The sequence below is a fragment of the Schistocerca americana genome, chromosome 9 (genome assembly GCF_021461395.2).
Source record: "Schistocerca americana isolate TAMUIC-IGC-003095 chromosome 9, iqSchAmer2.1, whole genome shotgun sequence".
NCBI classification, from domain to species: domain Eukaryota; kingdom Metazoa; phylum Arthropoda; class Insecta; order Orthoptera; family Acrididae; genus Schistocerca; species Schistocerca americana.
The window spans coordinates 206915655-206937475 of record NC_060127.1 but is presented as its reverse complement, the minus strand read 5'-3'; the positions used below and the strand labels follow the sequence as shown (position 1 = coordinate 206937475).

The 21821-nt window shown below is 39.0% G+C and overlaps 1 protein-coding gene and 1 non-coding gene across 2 annotated transcripts in view; one reads left to right on the top strand and one right to left on the bottom strand.

Annotated features, from left to right (window-relative positions):
- The window catches only part of LOC124550875 (replication protein A 70 kDa DNA-binding subunit), a 74943-nt gene extending 57058 nt beyond the window's left edge, over positions 1-17885 (bottom strand). Inside the window, exons 1-4 of the mRNA XM_047125626.1 lie at positions 17681-17885; positions 16824-16871; positions 15922-16121; positions 8441-8613 (exon numbers count right to left, since the gene is read on the bottom strand). Of these exons, the coding sequence (XP_046981582.1) occupies positions 8441-8613; positions 15922-16121; positions 16824-16871; positions 17681-17713 (454 nt within the window). The 5' untranslated portion in view covers positions 17714-17885. The remainder of the gene's footprint in view (positions 1-8440; positions 8614-15921; positions 16122-16823; positions 16872-17680) is intronic.
- Positions 14296-14370, top strand: Trnas-cga. Its single transcript has one exon. It is a non-coding gene; the product is annotated as a tRNA-Ser (tRNA).
- Positions 17886-21821: the final 3936 nt, after the last annotated feature.

Below are 21821 nucleotides of genomic sequence, written 5' to 3'. Positions count from 1 at the left end.
CACCCCTACCACTCCCCACACTCTTACCTTTTACATGCTTCCTGAAGTACACATGTCCTACCACCAAGGATCCCACACTGTGGCCATTTACTGTGCTCCCACTGAGAATCTCTACTCTCACAGACCAACACCTTCACCCTGTTACCCCCAACCTAACCTCCTGTCTAAATAGCACCAACAACCCTCCATAGTTCCTGTTCCTATACCACATGGCGCCCTGCTCATCACTATTGATGCCACCTCCTTTTACACCAACATCTTGCCCATGTTCATTATTTGACAATACTAGTCTGTCAAACCTTCAATGTATTGAAGTGTCCTCACACTATCAACAACATTGACAAAAATTGTCAGTTGACAGCAAGATTTTGGAACATTAAGAAGCTGAACAGCCAAAAGAAAATGTGTGCTGGAATTACATTATCAAAAGCTTGCAAGGAATAGAAACAACAAAAAAGAGAAAATGGGTCCGAGACCGGTTGAAGAAAGGAGCAACTGGTTACAGGTTAATTTACTGACCAATCAGAATCATAGACCCGAAATATTTCATAAATTATTTTCCAATGAGTTCAGCATTGGACAAGTTATTAATGGTTGAAATGAGATAAAATAGAGAAGCAAAATATATTAATGAGAGAGGCAGTTGTGTTTATGAAGCAATTACGAGTAACTTTGAGATGTCTGATGACAGACAGATCATTCTAATGATCTAAGTTTAGTTATGCAATATTACCAAGCACAATTTGTAAAATTCTATGGAAACGTGTGAAGCAATTGTATCTGCCTGGCTACGACCTGTTCAGGCAATTAACACTTTTTTTGTGCGCTTTGACGTAATTTTGTGAAACCGACATGCATTTTGCAGACCTCTTATAATAGTCATTATAGATCTACGACAAATTTTTTGAAAGGGGAGTGGTTTTCAAGACTGCTGTGTAACAACAATAAGCACCACATTTTCAAATTAATAAAGTACACAATATCGTGCAGAACCCCCCATTAACCATCCTAAAGTGGCATATATAATGATTACCTTGCATAAGCCTACTGGTATTAAAATTCTTTTACGAGAGAAAGACTCCTTAAAAACTGACTCTGAGGTACGATAAACACAACGGCGAACTGAAAAAATTAACACTGTACTTTAATTCTGCGTGGCTGGTTCCTAAAGCCTTGTTAACATCTGAATGGAGAATACTGTCAAATAGTCAATATTTGGTCATACACGTTCAGTATGTATCGACGATACTGACAATATTTTGAGGCCCATCAATACTGCTCATCAATATTTCTAGCATTGACAATGTGTCAATATATTGATAGTTTGACAATATTACTGAACGTGTGAGGTTCCCTTATTGCCCATGGCCTAGCTGCTATTGATCACTACCTTTCCCAATGCCTGATGGATTCCACACATACAATCTCCTTCCTCATCATGATGACCCAACTACATCCTCACCCACAATTACTACTACTCCGAAGGCACCACCTACAAACAAATTCAGGGTGCAACAATGGGCACCGACATGGCATCCTATGCCAACCCACTCCTGGACCATCTAGAGCAGGCTGTTCCAACTGAGCTCCAGGGAGCCGGAGCGCTCCGGAGCGCTCACTGCGGCAGCTCGGAGCCCGCGTGGAGGGGGAAAGCGAACTCACTGCCCCCTGGCCACATGCAGCCGCAAGTGACGCAATAATCCGTGTTCAATGACAGCTATGATTAGCCGCGGGAGCCCTGTACCTCTATTGGAGGATACCTTTCTATTCACTGAGAGGAATGGACATCCGCAGCGTCTTGTATGTCAAAGTATTTAATTCTGCGAAGAGGTACAACATACAACATTATACACGTCTTCACGCAGCACACTACGATCAGGTAGAAGGCGTTTCACACGGAGAACTGGTAGCCAGGCTTAAGAACGACATACCAGGAGACGTAAGTTTAAAAACGGTTTCGTAATACGGAGGGTATCAAAATGTGCAACATAGTCCGTGTTCTGTAATGCGTTTATAATTTTCTGGTGAATGAGAGCGGAGAAAACACTACTGAATCTGCAATTCGAGCAAGCTACAGGGTCGCTCATATCTTCACGACCAGTGGCAAGTCGTTTTCGGTGGGACCACTCGTAAAATTGTGCATGGTAGCAGTTGCAGAACGTTTGTTTCCAAGGGAGGTGCAGGCAATTGAAGGGGTTTGCCTGTTGAAGCAAACAATGTCTCGTCGAATCCTGGACATGGCAGCGGATTTAGAGACACAGCTCAGGAAAAAGGCGGAGAGCTTTGTTGCATTTTCACTAGCGCTTGACGAAAGCACCGACATATCGGACTGTGCTCAGCTTGCAGTCTTTGTGCGTGGTGTCGACATGGAGCTGCAAGTAACTGATAAACTCTCGGATGTGGTACCACTCTATTACACCGCAACAGGACGTGACATTTTTGAAGCTGTTTGTGAATCAGTGGACAATATGAATTTGTTGTGGGATAAGCTCCATTCTGTAGCGACAGACGTTGCACCACAAATGATCGGGTGTCGCCAAGGTTTTGCTTCTCGTTTGAAAAATAAACTCAGGGACGAATTCGGGGAAGACATTTTGACTCTTCATTGTTTTATTCACCAAGAGGCCCTGTTTGCTGAAACAGTAGAGCTAGGTGGTGTAATGAAAGATGTCGTGAAGTGTGTGAATTTTGTGCGGCGTCACGGTATGAATCATCGCCAATTCAAAGGATTCCTGAAAGATACGGAAGCGGAGTATGGGGATATACCTTACCACAGTACAGTTCGTTGGCTGAGTCGGGGAAAAGTTCTTGATGTTTTCTTTGCCATTCATGAGGAAATATGCCTCTTTCTTGAAATGAAAGGGGAAGAAATGCGTTGTCTGAAAGATATAAAATGGATATCAGACCTGGCGTTCCTAGCTGACATAACTACGCATCTGAATAATTTAAATCTGTCACTGCAGGGCAAAGGGCAACTAATCGTTGACATGCACGACCAGATCAAAGCGTTCATGGAAAAGTTACGTTTATTTGAGAGGCAAATGAGTAATGGACATTTAACGTTCTTCAATCGTCTTGCTCCTTTAAAACTACCTGAAGGTACTACTTTCGGCGATTACCAAGCAAAGTTAAAACAGCTCATCACGTCGTTTGAAACACGATTCTGAGACCTCACTAGTTTGGAAATGGAACTTTAGGTGTTCAGCACTCCTTTTTCAATTTCCCCCAATGACTTGTCATCGTCACTTCAATTGGAGATTATTGATTTACAAAATTCAACTTTGTTGAAAGAGTGGTACTACAACACTTTGGATTTGTCACGATGGTATCGTTCATTACAGCAAAAAACATTTCCCAAGCTTCACAACAATGTCGCTGAGATCATGTGCATGTTTGGATCTACATATTGTTGTGAGCAGCTTTTCCCAGCAATGAAAAGAGTAAAAAATAAGGAACGATCATTTCTTCAGAATGCAACAATGAAGGCCATCCTCCGCATTAACGCTGCGAACACTTTGACGCCTGATATTTCCGATCTTGTAATGAAAAGAAAATGTCAAGTTACAGAGGCCCAATAAATTTAGTATGCAATTTCTTGTAAAATAGTTGTTTCTTATTTATTTCCTGAACATCGTATTTCCTGGTGTAGCATGTCACCACGTCTTAGGAGCTAAGAGTATGAGGTTGTCGATTTTGTAAACGCAGCTGGCACATCGAAACGCTTGCCTTGCCGCCTGCCTCAGCCAGCCGTCCCACGGGCCGGCCCACTTGAATGGTCGGTCACAGTGAGCAACACGGCTCCCTGGAGCAGGGAGCGCTCCGCGGCTCACAACGGAGCCGACGAGCTGGAACAGCCTGATCTAGAGGAATCTTTCCTAACCACCCACAATCCCAAACCCCTCTGCTGTTTCAAATTCACTGACAACATCTTCATGAACTGGATTGATGGTGAGGAGACACCAAAAACATTTCTACAGGACCTCAACACCTTCTCTCCAATTTGCTTCAGCTGGTCCTACCCAACAAACCACCTTCCTCAATGTTGACCACCTCAAAGATGACATCATCACTGCCTCAGTCACTGTAAAATCTAACAACAACCAGCAATACCTCCGTTTCAACTGCTGCCACTCATTACATACCAAGTCCCCGGCATACAGCCTGGTCACACATCTGTAGTGAACAGCAGCCCTTCTCGGAATATACCAAGGGTCTCACTGAGGCCTTCAAAAACTGTAATTACCCTCCCAACCTTGTACAAAAACAGAGCTCTCTTGCCTTTTCTCTACAGTCAACTACCATCTCCTACTACCTAGGACTGGAGCAACTGAGTTACATTCTCTGCCAGGGTTTCAGCTACCTCTTGTGTACTGAAATGAGGAATGTCCTACCCACCATCCTTCCCACCCCTCTCAGTGGTCTTCCGCTGCCCAGGGAACCTGCACAATATTCTTGTCCATTCCCACACGACCCCTGCCTCCAACCCCTTACCTCATGACTTGCCTACATACAAGGCCCTTCCCATACATCCTCCCACCACCACCTTCTCCAGTCTGGTCACAACCATAACCTTTCCCATCACAGACACACCTGTGAAACCAATCATGTGAGCTACAAGTTAAGCTGCAAGCACTGTGCTGTGTTCTATGTGGGCGTGACAACCAACAAGCTGTCTGTCCGCATGAATGGCCACTGATGAACTGTGAATTACAAACAGCTGAACAACCCAGTTGCTGAGCATGCTGCCCAACACAATGTTATTCATTTCAATGACTATTTCACAACATGTGCTTTTCTGAATTGTACAGGGAGATTACTCCGCAATATGTCCCATACTCCCACAATCCTCTTGGCCTCAATCTTTGTTAGTCATTGTCCTTTATTTACCTATCCCCTTCCCCATTCCTACTCTAGCACTACACAGCTTCTATTCTACCAACATGTCTGCAGTCTTATTACTTGTGTTTCTGTTCCCCCCTCCCCTCTGTGTAACTCCTTATTGGATATAGCTGCCCTGCCCTCTCTCTACCTCATCCCTGTATGCCCCACCAGCAACACTTTACTATTCCTGACCCTTACCCTGCTATCCCTCCCCCTCCTTGCCCCCAGCCACCCAGATTGCTTCTTCCTTGCGTATTTAGTAGTCTTTTCATTGTGCCTGTCTGCAATTGTTAATATTCATAAAATACAAACATAACACGAATTTTAGTTAATCTCATGACATTATATTCTTTAGCTTCGGCAATTTACGATCCAACTATCACCTTTGAGACAACCTACAGGTCCAAAAATCATACACAAGGAAAAACTAATATTGTCAACTGGGTCAGCTGAACCTACTGATGAAGCTTTCACCTGTTAATAAATGTGGTGCGACATCATACGCATGCAAAAAGTGATTAAACAATGATTTTTATTTTTTTAAACGTAGGTTAGTCTGACAGGCTGATCCATTGCTTAGACTGAGGTCTAGGCTGGGTTGGCAGTTGACAGTTTGGGTTACAGTTGGTGATGGCAATAAAAAGTACAGGTATTGTTCAAATCTGACTTCTGCTGTACATCATATGCAAATTTTTTGAGTGTGAAAGATGCATTGTGAATCTTCAGAATTATGACATTTTTCTAAACACACACTAAAATTGCATGATAAAATCACCTCAAGCTTTGCTAGGGTTCCCATTTCTCACAATTTTTCCAGGACAGTCCTAATTTGCAACATGAGTCCCTATGTCTCCAAACACTCTTTGGGTATATCAATATGTCCAAGATGTTAGTCTCAGTTATGCTTTTTATTTCTAAACTATAACCACCTACCCTAACACAGTACTTAGTTATCCTGATGTTGGCATTATTCTCCACTCTCACGAAAAAACTGAACTACATTTGTTGTCAAATTCAAAATAATACGTGGATTCTTTCAGAAACTCAAGAGATATTGTGATCTTGTAAACAACTGCATGGGGTTTACAAAATCATTTGTAGTAGTTGTGACAAGTTTTACATCGGTCAAACTGGCCACTCTTTTAAAATTAGATTCAGGTAGCATTTGCAAGCACATAATAAAACTGCATTAGGAATGCATTTAGCAGAAACCGGCCACACTGTAGACAATATCGAGAGTTGTATGCGTATTTTACACAGGGCAGAGAAGGGTGGCGCTTTAGGCCTGTTGGAGGAGTTGGAAATTTACAAAGCCAAAAGGCATGAGCCCACCAGGGTACAAAATGGACAGAGCGATTTTGTACCCAACGCCTACTTTGCTTTATTTGATAACATACTACGATAACCAAATAATGCTTCGCGTATTTGTACCTAGCCTTACTTGATGAGTTATGTTGCTCTAATCCTGTAACTGATTATCTCCTACCTACTCATCAAATGTATAACCAAACTATATAATTTTATTTATTGAATGCTTATACGTTGTTTAAACGTTTTCTGTGGGAGACATGTCACGATGTATGTAAAGCCCTCTATTGGTAAAGTTCTTACGATCGGTGCGCGTCTACATAAGATACTAGTGGCCGACCCAACAGAAGGCGCTGTTCATTGATCTGTCTTTTTTCAGCTGTCATATAGACATTTTATCTTTCATAAGCAATTTATAGGTTGCCACAGGCAATGTATTACGCTATATTAATTATTGACCGTAAATTCACCATAAAAAAAAGAAAGGGTCGGACCTATACTCTTCATATAATTCCTTTTAATAATTTTACATGGATAACTGCATTCATCTTTTAATGCATCACAATTGGATTCGATGACAGTTGTCAATTTTAATAAGTCTGCTACATGCATTTTATCTAATGTGCTTTTATCAGATTATGTTTTTGCGTAAATGATGACTACATATAAGCAAGCCCACAGTAGCGACATCTAGGGAGGGTGTAGGCAAAAAGGTTCCTGGATGCTACTGTACTTCAGTGGCTGGTTGGCAATAATTATGATGTGGCCTATTCTACACCATATCTTAAATCTATGTGACGGTGCTATGCTGATTATATGTTTTGACGATGCCACTATGGCCGTATCACTTTAGGACATGGTGTAAAAAAGCCATATTGTATCTGTACATTTCCGTGGTTGCATGACAGTATATTGTGATACATACTGCTGTTTTATGATTAAAGACACACTGCTCACTAGTTGTATTTTTATTTATTTTAGATCTGAGGATGGTCATTACAGACTGAAACCGGTCATCGTCTACAGAGTTCATATTGTGATCAAAGACTGAAATAAAAAAGCATTTTACAGTATTGGATCATTGTTTGTATACGCGATTATGTCGCAGTCGGTGATAACATCAATCTGTTTTACAGCAGTGTAACGTTTTCAGTGTCTAACAAACTGGATCTTTATCTTCCTGCATTAATCACGGGAAAACGCAAACTACACAGTAAGTCATGGCAAGAATCTTCAATTAAAAACACACTGACATTGCTGAGTGTACAGTTTGTGGTTCAAAATTTAGCACGTCGAGGAAACACTGACTGACATGATACACAATGTGTAGCAAACATAAAGCTGCACTTCAGATTAACTCTTCAAGATCTAAAACCGACAACTACATATTGGTGAATTTTCACTAGCTATTGCAGGTTCTAATGCACCTATCCAATAAGTAATTTCAGTCAGTAAAGCTTTATGGATAGAGTTATAACAATACCCCTCAAATTACTCTGACAATGATAAAAACCACATTTGTTAGCTTCCCACATATGGACTTCTAGTTTGATACTTAACATAAGCAAACTTTTAGAGTGAATAACACCACTAAAAAGTACTACTTAAAGACCATTGAGTCTGTACGATCTTCTCAGAATAAAATACATGAAATTTATACATATATTTGAACCCAAATTATGTATGCAATACTGTTTTAACACCTCTCATCAGCAGTACAGTAGAAATACTTGAAAATGAATTATTACCAAGCCTATATTGATAGTAATTGTACTGTACCCCACTTTTTACTCATTTGTCCTCAATTATTGTGATTTATGTTGAAAATGTCCCAAATTTGGTTCCAATAATATGAAAACCCTAGCTTTGGCACAAGTACTTCAATGCACTGCTATGAAATATGTCTGCACAGATCCATCATTGATACTTTTAATCAACTGTCCACACATTCTTGTGATCCCGTCACAGCTCAAAACACATTAAACAACAGCTTCTGTCACACACACACACACACACACACACACACACACACACACACACACACACAGTCAAATAGAGTGCCTACATGTTTCAACTGGTAAGATACTGAAAATATGATTATCCACAGTTGGCATATGAAGTACCCACAGTTTCAAAATCCATAAACCAGCTTACAATATAGGAAACCTAGTTACACTCTACACACATTGTTAGCATATGGGACCTCTACCTCTCACACAGCATAGCAACGAGTTTTTAACTATGCACTTACTGCCATTTGCCTGTGGCCTCGACTGTGCAGGAGACGCTACTGCTGGCTTTGTGGGAGCAGGCGTTGCTGCTGCACTGGAGCCACCATCTGGAAAGGCCACAGGATTGCCAATCTTCATGCCCACCTCGGTACCCTTTGCCAATATCGTCAGGTCGAGTATTATCATGACACGTCTGTAACACACATTTGCAATAGCTACTAGATTTGGGTATCTCATATTACTGAAATAAGAGGGCTAGAGACTAATAAAAAGTTATGCACAGAATGTATACGTAACCTGTATTGATACATATAAAAACACTGCATTATAGCCTTCGGACTTCCAGCAACTACAAATACTGATTACTGCATGAAAATTGAGTGCAAATTACCAGCTTAGTACTCGTTTTAATATTTACGAATATTTGAAATGAGAAGAACAGTGTTAAACACTAATGCTTACATACCGATGTTTTAAACTTCCTTGCACAGTGACTTCCCATTGCATTTGTGTCTTGAAAATGATGTGCAGCATGCACCTCTTGAAGTATCGATTATCAAGGGTATCACAAAGCTGCAGTATCAAGAGTTATTCGAACATTTTATACACTGGAAGAAACTCAAATTTCACAGAATTAAACAAGCCTTATAAATGAGTTTTCTGCATTTTTCTGGTTTTAAGCTCATAGGGCTGTTAGCAGCAGTGTACAAGTACCCATTAGCAGATTGGGAGCTATTCATAAAAAGCTTGAGTCTGTCAGACAAAAAGAAGAAGTTATTAATCTGAGGTGATTTCAATGTAGACTTTCTAGGCAATTCCAATAGGAAAAATGAACTTGAAGTGTTATTAATAACTTAGAATCAGTGATCTACTTCCCTACACGTATAGCTCAAGGCAGCAGCACTCTAATATATAATGTATTTGTACAGCAAGAGGATGTAAAACTAACACATGCTTTCCCTGTGATAAATAGATTTTCAGACCACGATGCACAACTGACTGACTTACAAAACCCAGCAGGGTGTACAGTTCAGAAACCATTAGGTACAAGTGGGGAGATGTATATAATCAGCCAAATGCTAATAATAAATGCAATATTTCTTGATAAATTTATATCCCTTTTCAAACATTGTTGCCCTCAAAAATTTACTAAATTTAACACAAAACTGTTTACAAAGAAACCTTGGATTACTATAGGTATAACAGTGCCTTCAGAAAGAAAAAGAAAATGGTATGAGACACCAAGAATTAGTAAAGGCCCAGACGTAATTTTACACTATAAAAATTATTGTAACATACTGAGAAAAGTTGTCAGCAAATCAAAAAAATTGTATATTAGAGACGAAATTAACAACTTGGTCAATAAAATCAATATGGAATGTTGTTAGAAAAGAGAAAAGAAAAGTAACCACTGGGGGTAGTTAGTATTACTATTAAAGAGAATGAGACCACCTTAACCAATCGTACATAAGTAGCTAACGTATTTAACAACCATTTCTTAAGTTTACGTGAAAAAAATTGGTGAGCATAATGCAAAAGAAGAAGCCAAGAAGTACATGGAAGAGTCAGTTTTGGGAAATCCTTGTCATATTTATTTTCATTCAACAGCATCTTGTGAAATAATGAAAATCATTAAATCTTTGAAAAATAAATGTCCTGTTGGAGTTGATATCTCCAACAAGACATTAAAACAATGTGGATCAGTTACAGCAGATGTTCCGAGTCACATCCGTAATGCATCACAAACCTAGTCACATCCGTAATGCATCACAAACCTAGTCACATCCGTAATGCATCACAAACCTAAGATATTTTCCCAGACAGTTTAAAATGTGCTATTTTCAAGATGTCACCACAGATGTCAATAATTACTGGCCAGTATATCCTTGATTACCGCATTTTCAAAAATCATCAAGAGAGTATTGTACTCTAGTGGTTAGCCATCTCAACAGTTACTAAATCACAGTTAGAATTTCAAAAATGCTGTTCTACTGAAACAGCAATATACAATTTCACTGCCCACATAAAACAGTCTTTAAATAGTAAAATATCACCAATTGGAATTTTCTGTGACTTACCCAAAGCATTTGATTGTGTGAAGAATGACATTATATTACAGAAAGTACAATTCCACACTATACATGGAACGGCATATGAGTGGTTTACATCACATCTACAGAACAAGAAGCAAAAAGTTTCAAAGATGGTTTAAGTGATTTAAGGATAGTTTCCCACTTCATTTAACTGGGGTGAAATTACATTAGGTGTTCCTCAACGTTTCATTATGGGTCCCCTTGTGTTCTTGATATATGCGAATGACCTCCCTTCTTAACTGAAACAAGAAGCTAAACAGACACAGTATGCTGAAGATAAAAGCATCATTATTAATCCAATAAAATAAACTCCAACAGAAAATGATACAAATAATGTCTTTGGAAAAGTTATTCATTGGTTTTCTGTGAATGGGCTTGCTCTAAACTTTGACAAAACACAGTACATTCAATTTTTTTCCTGCATGGAATACAGTTCTTCCCATAAATATAATACATCAACAGAAGTCAGTGGCCAGGGTAGAGCATACTAAGTTTTTGGGTGCACACATAGATGAGGATCTTAACTCGAAAATTCATATTTTGGATCTCCTACAGCGACTAGGTTCAACCACTTCTGCTATCAGAATAACTGTTAATTCAAAGGACATAGAAATTAGCAAGCCGTCATACCTTGCATATTTTCACTATCTGATGTTATATGGAATAATATTTTGGGGTAACTCAGCACTTAAACAAAAAGTATTCACTGCTCAAAAGAAAGTGATTAGAATAATATGTGGGGCTCAGTTGCACATCTTGTAGGCATCTGCTTAAAAGGTTAGGAATTCGTACAACAGCCTCACAGTACATTTACTCAGTAATGACATTTGTTCTCAACAGTATGGGCCAGTTTAAAAGCAAGAGTGACATTATGATTATAATATCAGAAGATAGAAAGACATATCCAGAAAGGGGTAAAATATGCTCCTGTAAAACTTTTCGATAAACTACCAGAAGAAATAGAATGTCCGACAGACAGTAGTAACAGTTTCAAAAATAAATTGAAATCATATCTCCTTGACAACTTCTTCCATATCCTAGACGAATACCAGAATAGAAACAAATACATCTGTAGCTATAATATATGCGTTTTGTGCTATTTAAGGGAATCTGGTATGTAATAAAAAATTTTAAAAAAAAAGAAAGAAAAACCTTGATTCATGATTCATGTATGCATTTCTTATGCACTTGACATGTTCCACACCATAACAGTTTCTGTGTGATTGATCAATGGAACACATAACTAACTTTTCAGCAGCAATTCCACTGACTAGAATAGTTAACAGACAGTAAAATTTTGTGTGAAGCACAACCCTATATAATGCTCCACACGGATTCATTATTAAACTACGACCTTGTGGGTAATTCACAACGCTGCCTCATATAGCCAATGTATAAGACTAGCAATGTGCATGTGTAGTTATGTTCCTGTGTATGTATAGTTCATTATCCCAAACTGTACATGAAATGTTTTTGAATTGTCTAACACTAGTCAGCTCAGTCTCAGTTGACTCAAACTTCTATAACAATGGTTATCCTTGAGTTGGGTGTAATTCTGTGCATTAACACAACAAATTACTGTTCAGATATTTTTTACCATTTGTCATCTGTCTATCTTTCCGCCGTCCACCTAACCTTCGTAACCTGTTAGTTCATCCCTATGAAATCCCCAAACCACCTTCCCTACCCTCTGGCTCCTATCCTTGTAACCGCCCCCGATGCAAAACCTGTCCCATGCACCCTCCCACCACCACCTACTCCAGTCCTGTAACCCGGAAGGTGTACACGATCAGAGGCAGAGCCACGTGTGAAAGCACCCACGTGATTTACCAACTGACCTGCCTACACTGTGATGCATTCTATGTGGGAATGACCAGCAACAAACTGTCCATTCGCATGAATGGACACAGGCAGACAGTGTTTGTTGGTAATGAGGATCACCCTGTGGCTAAACATGCCTTGGTGCACAGCCAGCACATCTTGGCACAGTGTTACACCGTCCGGGTTATCTGGATACTTCCCACCAACACCAACCTATCCGAACTCCGGAGATGGGAACTTGCCCTTCAGTATATCCTCTCTTCTCGTCATCCGCCAGGCCTCAATCTCCGCTAATTTCAAGTTGCCGCCACTCATACCTCACCTGTCTTTCAACAACTTCTTTGCCTCTACACTTCTGCCTCGACTGACATCTCTGCCCAAACTCTTTGTCTTTAAATATGTCTGCTTGTGTCTGTATGTGTGGATGGATATGTGCGTGTGTGCTAGTGTATACCTGTCCTTTTTTCCCCCTAAGGTAAGTCTTTCCGCTCCCGGGATTGGAATGACTCCTTACCCTCTCCCTTAAAACCCACTTCCTTTCGTCTTCCCCTCTCCTTCCCTCTTTCCTGATGAGGCAACAGTTTGTTGCGAAAGCTTGAATTTTGTGTGTATGTTTGTGTATCTATCGACCTGCCAGCGCTTTTGTTCGGTAAGTCACCTCATCTTTGTTTTTATATATAATTATTCTACTTTTAGGAATGCCTTTAATTTTGTGACTAAAGACAGCTGACTGAAGCAGTGAAGTAAAAAAAATAGAACAAATAAATAACTTAAAAAAGTATTTTACAGAGTTACTCTATCAAAATCTTGATTTTCAGTGGAGTGAACTCAAGTGAATGAGTGTTTACACAGAATGCAAGCCAATGCTAACATCATTTGGTTGTGACTGCTTAGCACTAGCACATGCTAAGGTGTGGTATTCACTTTTGAAGCCTGCTGTTGTCTTGCAAGAATTACTGAACAATGCAGGGGGCAGAGGAGAATAATATTACTAACAGAGGAATATAAATTTCTTAGTAGTGTGTTGGATCCAAGGCATCCAAAGGGCAAAATGGCGAAAAATTTTGCTTGGTAAGGAATTTCCAAACCAATCAACGTAATAACTGAGTAAGCGAGAAAATGGAAATAATTTATTGCTTCCATCAGACAAGAAGAATTTGAATTAGCCACAAGCTAGATAATATTTGAAATGCAAAACAAGTACTTAAAACTAACATCTAGTTTCTAACAATCTCAACTGACTTTGTTCGCGGCTAGAATTCTGGTTTGCAATTTTCGGAAATATGGAAGCATCTGATCCCGCACGTCTGCTTTGACCCATGACATCACAAATATGGCGGAAACAACGATAAACCACAATTCCAATGTGGCACATATAAAGACGTTACGTACACATTATGAGGATGAAAATACATCGGAAAACGAACACACACACATTCCACAAAAAGCCTAATGACACTAACGGGACAAGTGCGGGAAATAGGGAATTTTTGGGTGGGGACAAACTAAATATAAACAAGAATGAGATTTTCACTCTGCAGCGGAGTGTGCGCTGATATGAAACTTCCTGGCAGATTAAAACTGTGTGCCCGACCGAGACTCGAACTCGGGACCTTTGCCTTTCGCGGGCAAGTGCTCTACCAACTGAGCTACCGAAGCACGACTCACGCCCGGTACTCACAGCTTTACTTCTGCCAGTACCTCGTCTCCTACCTTCCAAACTTTACAGAAGCTCTCCCGCGAATCTTGCAGAACTAGCACTCCTGAAAGAAAGGATATTGCGGAGACATGGCTTAGCCACAGCCTGGGGGATGTTTCCAGAATGAGATTTTCACTCTGCAGCGGAGTGTGCGCTGATATGAAACCTCCTGGCAGATTCGCAGGAGAGCTTCTGTAAAGTTTGGAAGGTAGGAGACGAGGTACTGGCAGAAGTAAAGCTGTGAGTACCGGGCGTGAGTCGTGCTTCGGTAGCTCAGTTGGTAGAGCACTTGCCCGCGAAAGGCAAAGGCCCCGAGTTCGAGTCTCGGTCGGGCGCACAGTTTTAATCTGCCAGGAAGTTAAATATAAACAAATTTAGACACCCACCCCCATACAAAACCACGCAAAACGACGAAAAAAACCGAAATCACAAAACTCCCCAAATACCACTGAACACAATATCATCTGGAATCGGACACGTGCCTTGATCTATATAGCTCAACAGCAGCTCCCAATCTCATGAATTGGGATCGAACACTTCCCTTGACCTATATAGCTCAACAGCAGCTCCCAATCCCATAAACTAGGACCTAACACACTTCCCTTGACCTATATAGCTCAAAAACATCTCCCGATACCAATACCAACATTCACAGCCACACATTGGAATCCAACACTTCCCTTGACCTGTTATCCTTACATCTCCACATACAGCCGTCCCTGGTCCGAGATGCCGGAACTCTAAGTAAGCCTCATTTCTTCACGACTTCATCCAAAAACCTGAATAGTAGAAGAAATTTTATTAGAGACAACGCACTGTCCCCCATCCCCCAACACAGCCGAAAACTGTTGACCTTGTCAGTCAAATCCATACCTACCAGACATAAAAAAGGAATTTACCAAAATTCACACACGACGCCACACTCTCAAACTAAACCAAAAACACCACCTAACACACCACCAGAGAGCACCACCGATCACATCAAAACGACACCTACAAACACGCCACTCTCACACACTAAATTCCGTGACGTCACACACCACAACAGCCTTACGTCACGTGTCAAAGCCGACAGGTGGGATCTGACACTCCACCACCACACATTTCACCCTTACATGAAGATTCACGAATCCATATTTTCAACCCCCTACATTAATTCACCATCAAAGGGCTTGCCTTTTCAAATAATCCTATTTACACTCACAGTTTTCCTTCATGACTAAACTAGCATCGCCCTCCTAACAAACCTATATGCTTATGACCTTTATAGAACAGATGCACAGCGACCTCATTCTTTGATGCTTGCTTGCACATGTTCTCGTCCATTTCCTCCACTGTGTGGGCTTGCTCACTATTACAAGTAAGTGGTGGAAGCAACAGCGACTGCTGTGAATGTTTCTTTTGCTTGTGTTCACTCCCATTCGTATTAGTACAAACAGAGCTTATTTGAAGCACACTGGAGGAGAAAAAAATGGATCTAATACAAGAGATTCTTCATACTTAGAGGCACTTATGAACACACATTCAATAATGACTGATTCAGTAGCTGTCTACTGTACATTAAATACCGTTTTCGTTTAACAAAGAATTGTATAAAAACAGTGGGATTCTTACCACACCTCTAGCACGAACTGGAAGTTATGTCTGAATTTATCCATTATATGGCTCAATAGCTGCAACTGGACACCACCTTGTTAAACAAATCCCACTGGGCAATATAACATTGTGACAGAAATAAAATGGGAGAAACAGTCACAATACAAACTGGAGGCTTGTATTTCGATTCATACTTTCTAATTACATACCAGAGATTAATTTAATAGACATAAAAACCTGAAAAATCTATTATCTTTCCAATAGGCTACAACATTATCAAATAAGAACTCACTTTTCCCCCCTTCCTCCATTGTTAACCATACTGGTAATCAGACGGTTCATTCGGACCACAGAGTAGTCTGATAGCTCTCCAGATGTCAGCTTGTCATTCAGCTGGGTTGCAAGCATGGCAAAGCTGTTCAGATGGCAGCCATCAGAAACCAGGAGACGATACCTCTCACTTGAGCCTGCACCAGCTATTCTCTTGCTGCCCTGCAAATTGAACGATCTATCAGTTAATCAACTTTCACAGAAAAAGAGAATCTGCTTTTCAGTGAGAAGTTAATTTATATGAAATTTTATTACCGTCAGGTATTACACTAAACATTTTTGAGGCAGGACCTGAGTCCAACAAAGTGTCATCGACATCCCAAGCACTATTTCAAAAGTGTTAATATTGCTATGCTCATTGTGTTGCTGTTTTCTTTTCAAACATCTCACATGGATTTCATATTGAAATGGAATTTTCTGACACATCAAGTTTCATGTTATCTGAGAATTCCAAGATAAAAAATCTCATATTTGTGAAATGTGAGGAACACTAATTTGTTTCTCATTCACCTATCAGTTATGTGACGCTCCGTAATGGGACTAACTCTCTGAACTAGTTAACATCACAATATTAATGTTCTCAATGTAGACCCCACCCCATCCCTGCATTTGCCAACACCTGAACACCTTTATCGCAACAAGTCTCCACGCTCTTAGAACTGTGCAGGGGTGGTGCTACCTTCCCTAAATCTCTCCCTCTGCAATGCCAGAAAAGAAAACACTTACACAAACAATGGTAATCCTGGTACGTGTAAGAAATACTTCAAAGTATGTTGCTTTTTTCGGAGATAGAACATATACCAGATCAAACTACAACATTAAAGACTGGAAGAAAATTGGGAAACGAGGATAAGTAATACTCACCAATATCTGCATTACCGGATCTTCAACAGTACCGCCACGCATTATTGTCTGAAAATAAAAAAAAATGGATAGAAGTGCACATCCCATTGCACTTTCCGTAGTTTATGTGTTACGCATGTACGTAATATCCATCAAAACACTTATTGAAAACTTTTAAATTATCTGTTTCCTGAGTTTACCAAGCAGTTTCCGTTTTCTGACGAGAGGTGCAGTCAAGACAAAACAAACGTAAACACTGACCTATGCAACAGTTCAAGCAAAGCTGTATCACAATCTATATTTGTAATTAATACTCGCTGGCTTCCCCAACTCTCAATCACGTTCTGATCTTCCAACCAACCTGGACCTCGATCTTCGATATAGGTAGTTGTGACCACATACACGAGGTCATAGTGGAGGGTGGAGGGGGGGTGGGGGTGGGGGGGGGGGGGCAATGTGATAGTATACGAAAAAAGTAAAATACCTCACCATGGAAAGCGTGTCATCGGTTTACATAAGTACGATAATGAAGAGACTTGCATCGCATACAGGCGGAGGGGGGATGCAAATCCGCATACAAATGGCAGAGACAGTCTACATGACACCATTTCAAGTGAACATAATCAATGCTAATTAGCTCACAATATGGTGATAATAATCCATCAGCATGGTACTAGTTTCAATTTTGCTCTATAAACAAACAAACGATACTGTTACATCCGTGTTTAGCGATAACATGATTCTAAGTTAAGTTCCGCTTTTCTGCATCTAGTTTCGAAAAAGCATACAATCGGTGAGATAACGTGAAACCAAATAAACAGCTGTCACTTCGTTTACGTAAACTATTTCACATTTTCCAAATTAATTTACAAACTCACAGCAAGTGCTCCCTCCGAGAGTTTCCAGGTCATCTTGACGGTAAGAACAACAAATGAACGTTGCTAAAATATTTTCCACACTTAGTCAATTCTTCTTGCGCTTCCACTACACCACATCCAATTATCTATGACTCCACCCAACTCCAATTGCAATTACACAAAACGCAGATTCCGCGGGAAACAACCTCATAGATATTACAGCACACTACAGCGAAGTAGTCGATTATAAGCCACAGAAAAGGTTCCAAATAACAAGGATATTCGACTGAGCGAATCGTAAGTTTCATCCATTTCTTGTATTACAGCTTCTTTAGGAATATGTTCTCAGTATAAATTTTCAGTGTTGGGAAAGAGACTAAAGATTGCTATGGCGACACATTCTCAAATACTGAACTCTGATTCTTGTTAATGTATTAAATAATTATCTATCATATTGCAACTGTCATATTATGTAATACTTAGTGTCATCCTTGCCTGTATTTCTCATAAATTTCGTTATTTTTGAGTTTGTTACAGTAATTTGTTATTGAGGATAATCACAATAAAACGAAAGTTCCAGACTCAAAATTTCTATTGTCGTAGGGAGCCATTAATTTCATCCACTTTTTTTAAATTTTATTTTGTTGTAGCACAAAATAACTCTGTGATGTTAATAGCTGCACTTCTTAAGAGGAACTTATAATTCGTGAAGCGCGAACGATAATAAATTAAAACAAATTTAGCGAGTTGTGTTCAAAGTTATTTAATTACTGTTCGGAAGAAAACATTAAACCAACATTACACCAGCCATAATACAGCCCCACTGTGAATGCTGTTCTTGAGTATGGAAAAACTCGTCCTTTTCTTTTTAACAGTAGCTGCAAATCACCATGGCCATTGTCATGGGATTGGAAGCTGCTGGGCATAAATGTGTTGGATGGACTATAGGATGAAACATAGACCACGTCATTTTATCGTCATCAACATCTAAGTGTAAGAACTGAAAGAAAGCCAATAGTCTGCTTGCCGACTTGTAATGCTGTCTAGCATTGCGCATACAAGTGCACACAGAGAACGCTGGTTAGCCAGCTTGTCAAGGTACAGCAGTCCCATTATGAGTAGTACGTCGCTCGCATTCATTTTTTCTCATACGAATTCACAGAAACTATTCATTACAAGAAAATTATTTTTACAGTACGTTTAGGTTTATATGTCAGCTTCATACTTAAGTGCCCATCACCTCGCAAATGGCCATACTTATTTCTTATTCGCATTTGAGGAAGACATGAAGGAAAATTCGAAAAGTTTTGCAATGAAAATTATGGGTCGCTTTGATTTTGCGTTTTGGGCCGTATTATATCACAAGTTACTGAGAATCGTATTAAGCAAATAAAATGAATTTTTCTTCACACTTGGGAAGAGATCTCTAACTGTCCCCAATTTCGAGAAAATGGATTTTATGTAGGGCGATGACTTGTCGTACACACGAGAGAATGAAATATTCATAACAAAGCCCATGTCTCTGAATCCATTCGAAATATCGAAACAAGATTTTGGCAAATGAGAGCATGCGAAGTAGAGAGTATTTTACCAATTGGATGACATACGGAACTTTCTTCTCTATTTCGATTTTTTTTTTTAAATTTCTTTTCAATTCAGTATTTTAATCTTTAAAACGTCATCGACAACTAATTAAAAGAGAATTTACTAATATAAAAATAAACATGAAATTTCTCTTCTTACATTGACCTCTCCGGTCGCCTATTGCTTGTTTAATAAGACACACAGTTTCTAGATTCTACCTCAATAGCTACTGCAAGTTGAATTTGTGTGTTTTGGCAAAAGAAGCAAAATTACACCTGGCAACAAGATAAAGGTAGTCATTACTCACCACTGATGAGGCTTCTTCATCTGAGAAAAGGTTAACAATTCAAACAAAAATAAATTGCCCATTGTGTTGCAATTTTAATAGGATGGTGTAACACAACGCAATTTTTGATAGGGAACGACTGGAATGGAAACTTACCAAAGGATTTTCTCCCTGTTCTTCATTTGAGAAATACCAAAAATATTTGCAGCAAATAGTGTACCACATTTTTGTTTCTATTCGCATTCTTCTTCCTATCCCCATTCTTCTTCACCTTTATCTCTCGATGAGTTAACGATATATTATATACGTTTACAATCTGTTTTAACCTTAATGAGTACTCTCAAGCCATTCATAAAGTAACAATTGTAATGCTTTCATAACCTTGCCATCCACAAATAAACAGGCATCAAATTTGTAATTTCTAATATAACAATGCCGCATTTTTGCTGCAGAGTAGAACTAACCCCATAAAACTCTGAAGTTTTCAACACACTGACAACTTGCAGGGCCTTGCCAACAAAGTCAATACCATTGATGGATTAAAACTATTTGTAGTAATAAGATTCACGCAGTCACACTGTATAGGGTTGGGAGTGGAAAGATGGTATGCTATTATCTGTAATTTTTCATATGTCACAGATAACTGAAATGTAGCAATGAGATCAATTTGCAGGTTTTAGTCCCTGCTGTTCATTGGTAAAGATACACCAAGTTACATAATTTTTCTGTGATTACAAAATATTGATGATTTATTTTCATCTGACTTGATAACCTCTTTCAGAAGTATCATCAATGACAAGTTTTACATATCACATACAATAAATGTGTGTATACATCACATTACAGTTACCAAAACAGAAATTAAAAAACCTTAATAGCCATAGACATATATGAAAAAATAGTTCATTACCAGGGCACAGAGTGAGGGTAAAAATATTTTTCACCAGTTATGCAGTACTTTTTATTCTAGCACCTGTCATTTGTTTTGATAGTCACTTGCGTGTTCAATTTCTGTTGTGTTTTGGCAAAAGGAGCAAAATTTAACATGACATTTAAATAAAGGTACCATACTTCTCTGAAGATGAAGTGTTTAAAGAGTTTAGCAAGTCAGATGAAAATAAATCGCCAATTCTGATGCAATTACACAGGTATCCTGTATCTTTAACAAAGAATGGCTGAGACTGAAACTTACCAAAGGGTTTTATTTGTACACTACCATTGTCTCTGGTACCATATATGAAAAAGTACAGCAAATAGCATACCATCTTTTCGTTACTATCTCTGTACAGAATGAGCGAGTGAATCTTCTTACTACAAATATCTTTTAATTCATCAGTGATATTGACTTTGACTAATAGTTGGCAAGGTTCTGCAAGTTGTCAGTGTGTTGGCGGCTTCAGAGTGTTATTGGGTCACTTCTATTCTGCAGAAAAAATACAACATTTTTCTATTAGAAATTACTAATATGATATCTGTTTGTCAGTGAATGGCAAGTTATGAAAACATGATAGTTATTGGTTTATGAACCGCTTGAGACTATTCATTAAGGTTCAAATAGATTGTAAACATGTATTACCTATCTTTAACACATCAAAAGGGCATTACAGTGAAGAAGTACACCACTCCACAATAGTGTAATAAATATAGTCACGAGGCTCTCTGGTGCAGTAGTTGTTACCGTTTGTCAGCTGGAGCAAGAGCTGAGAAAGCAGACAGTCACATGCATCGAAATGATAACGTTTGGTTTTAATATTTTTCTATTTAATTAATGGAATAGTGGAATTTTTTTGTGTTCCATGCATTGGTAAATTATCAAGAGACTTGAATTATCGTGGAATATATATAAACCCAGACGAATCCCACTGATTCATTAACATAAGGTAAAACTCATTCACGGAGAAATACTTTAAGATATTTCTATATTTGCAGCTTATGCTGCTGAAATCAAGAGAATATAAATACATTTAATGCATGAGAAGTATATATTTCTGTTGTCATCTGTTATTATTATCATAGATACATTACCTGTCCCTCAAAAAATTTTGATGGAATCCAATGATTTGCCCTTTCTTACACTTCATTCGACTTTCTAATACACTAATATTTATGTAAATGTAATTACTTTTGCCTCTAAAGCGAATGTGTTGAAGATTCTTGTCATTTGTGGCGCCAATTCAGTAATAATTATGGAATTGGTTTCTCCTGCTTTGCAAAACAGGTTTATTGCTTTTCATAATTTATTATCATATTTGGGTGATTGTTCCAGAAGCTGCAGTTGTTGTGGCTTATACA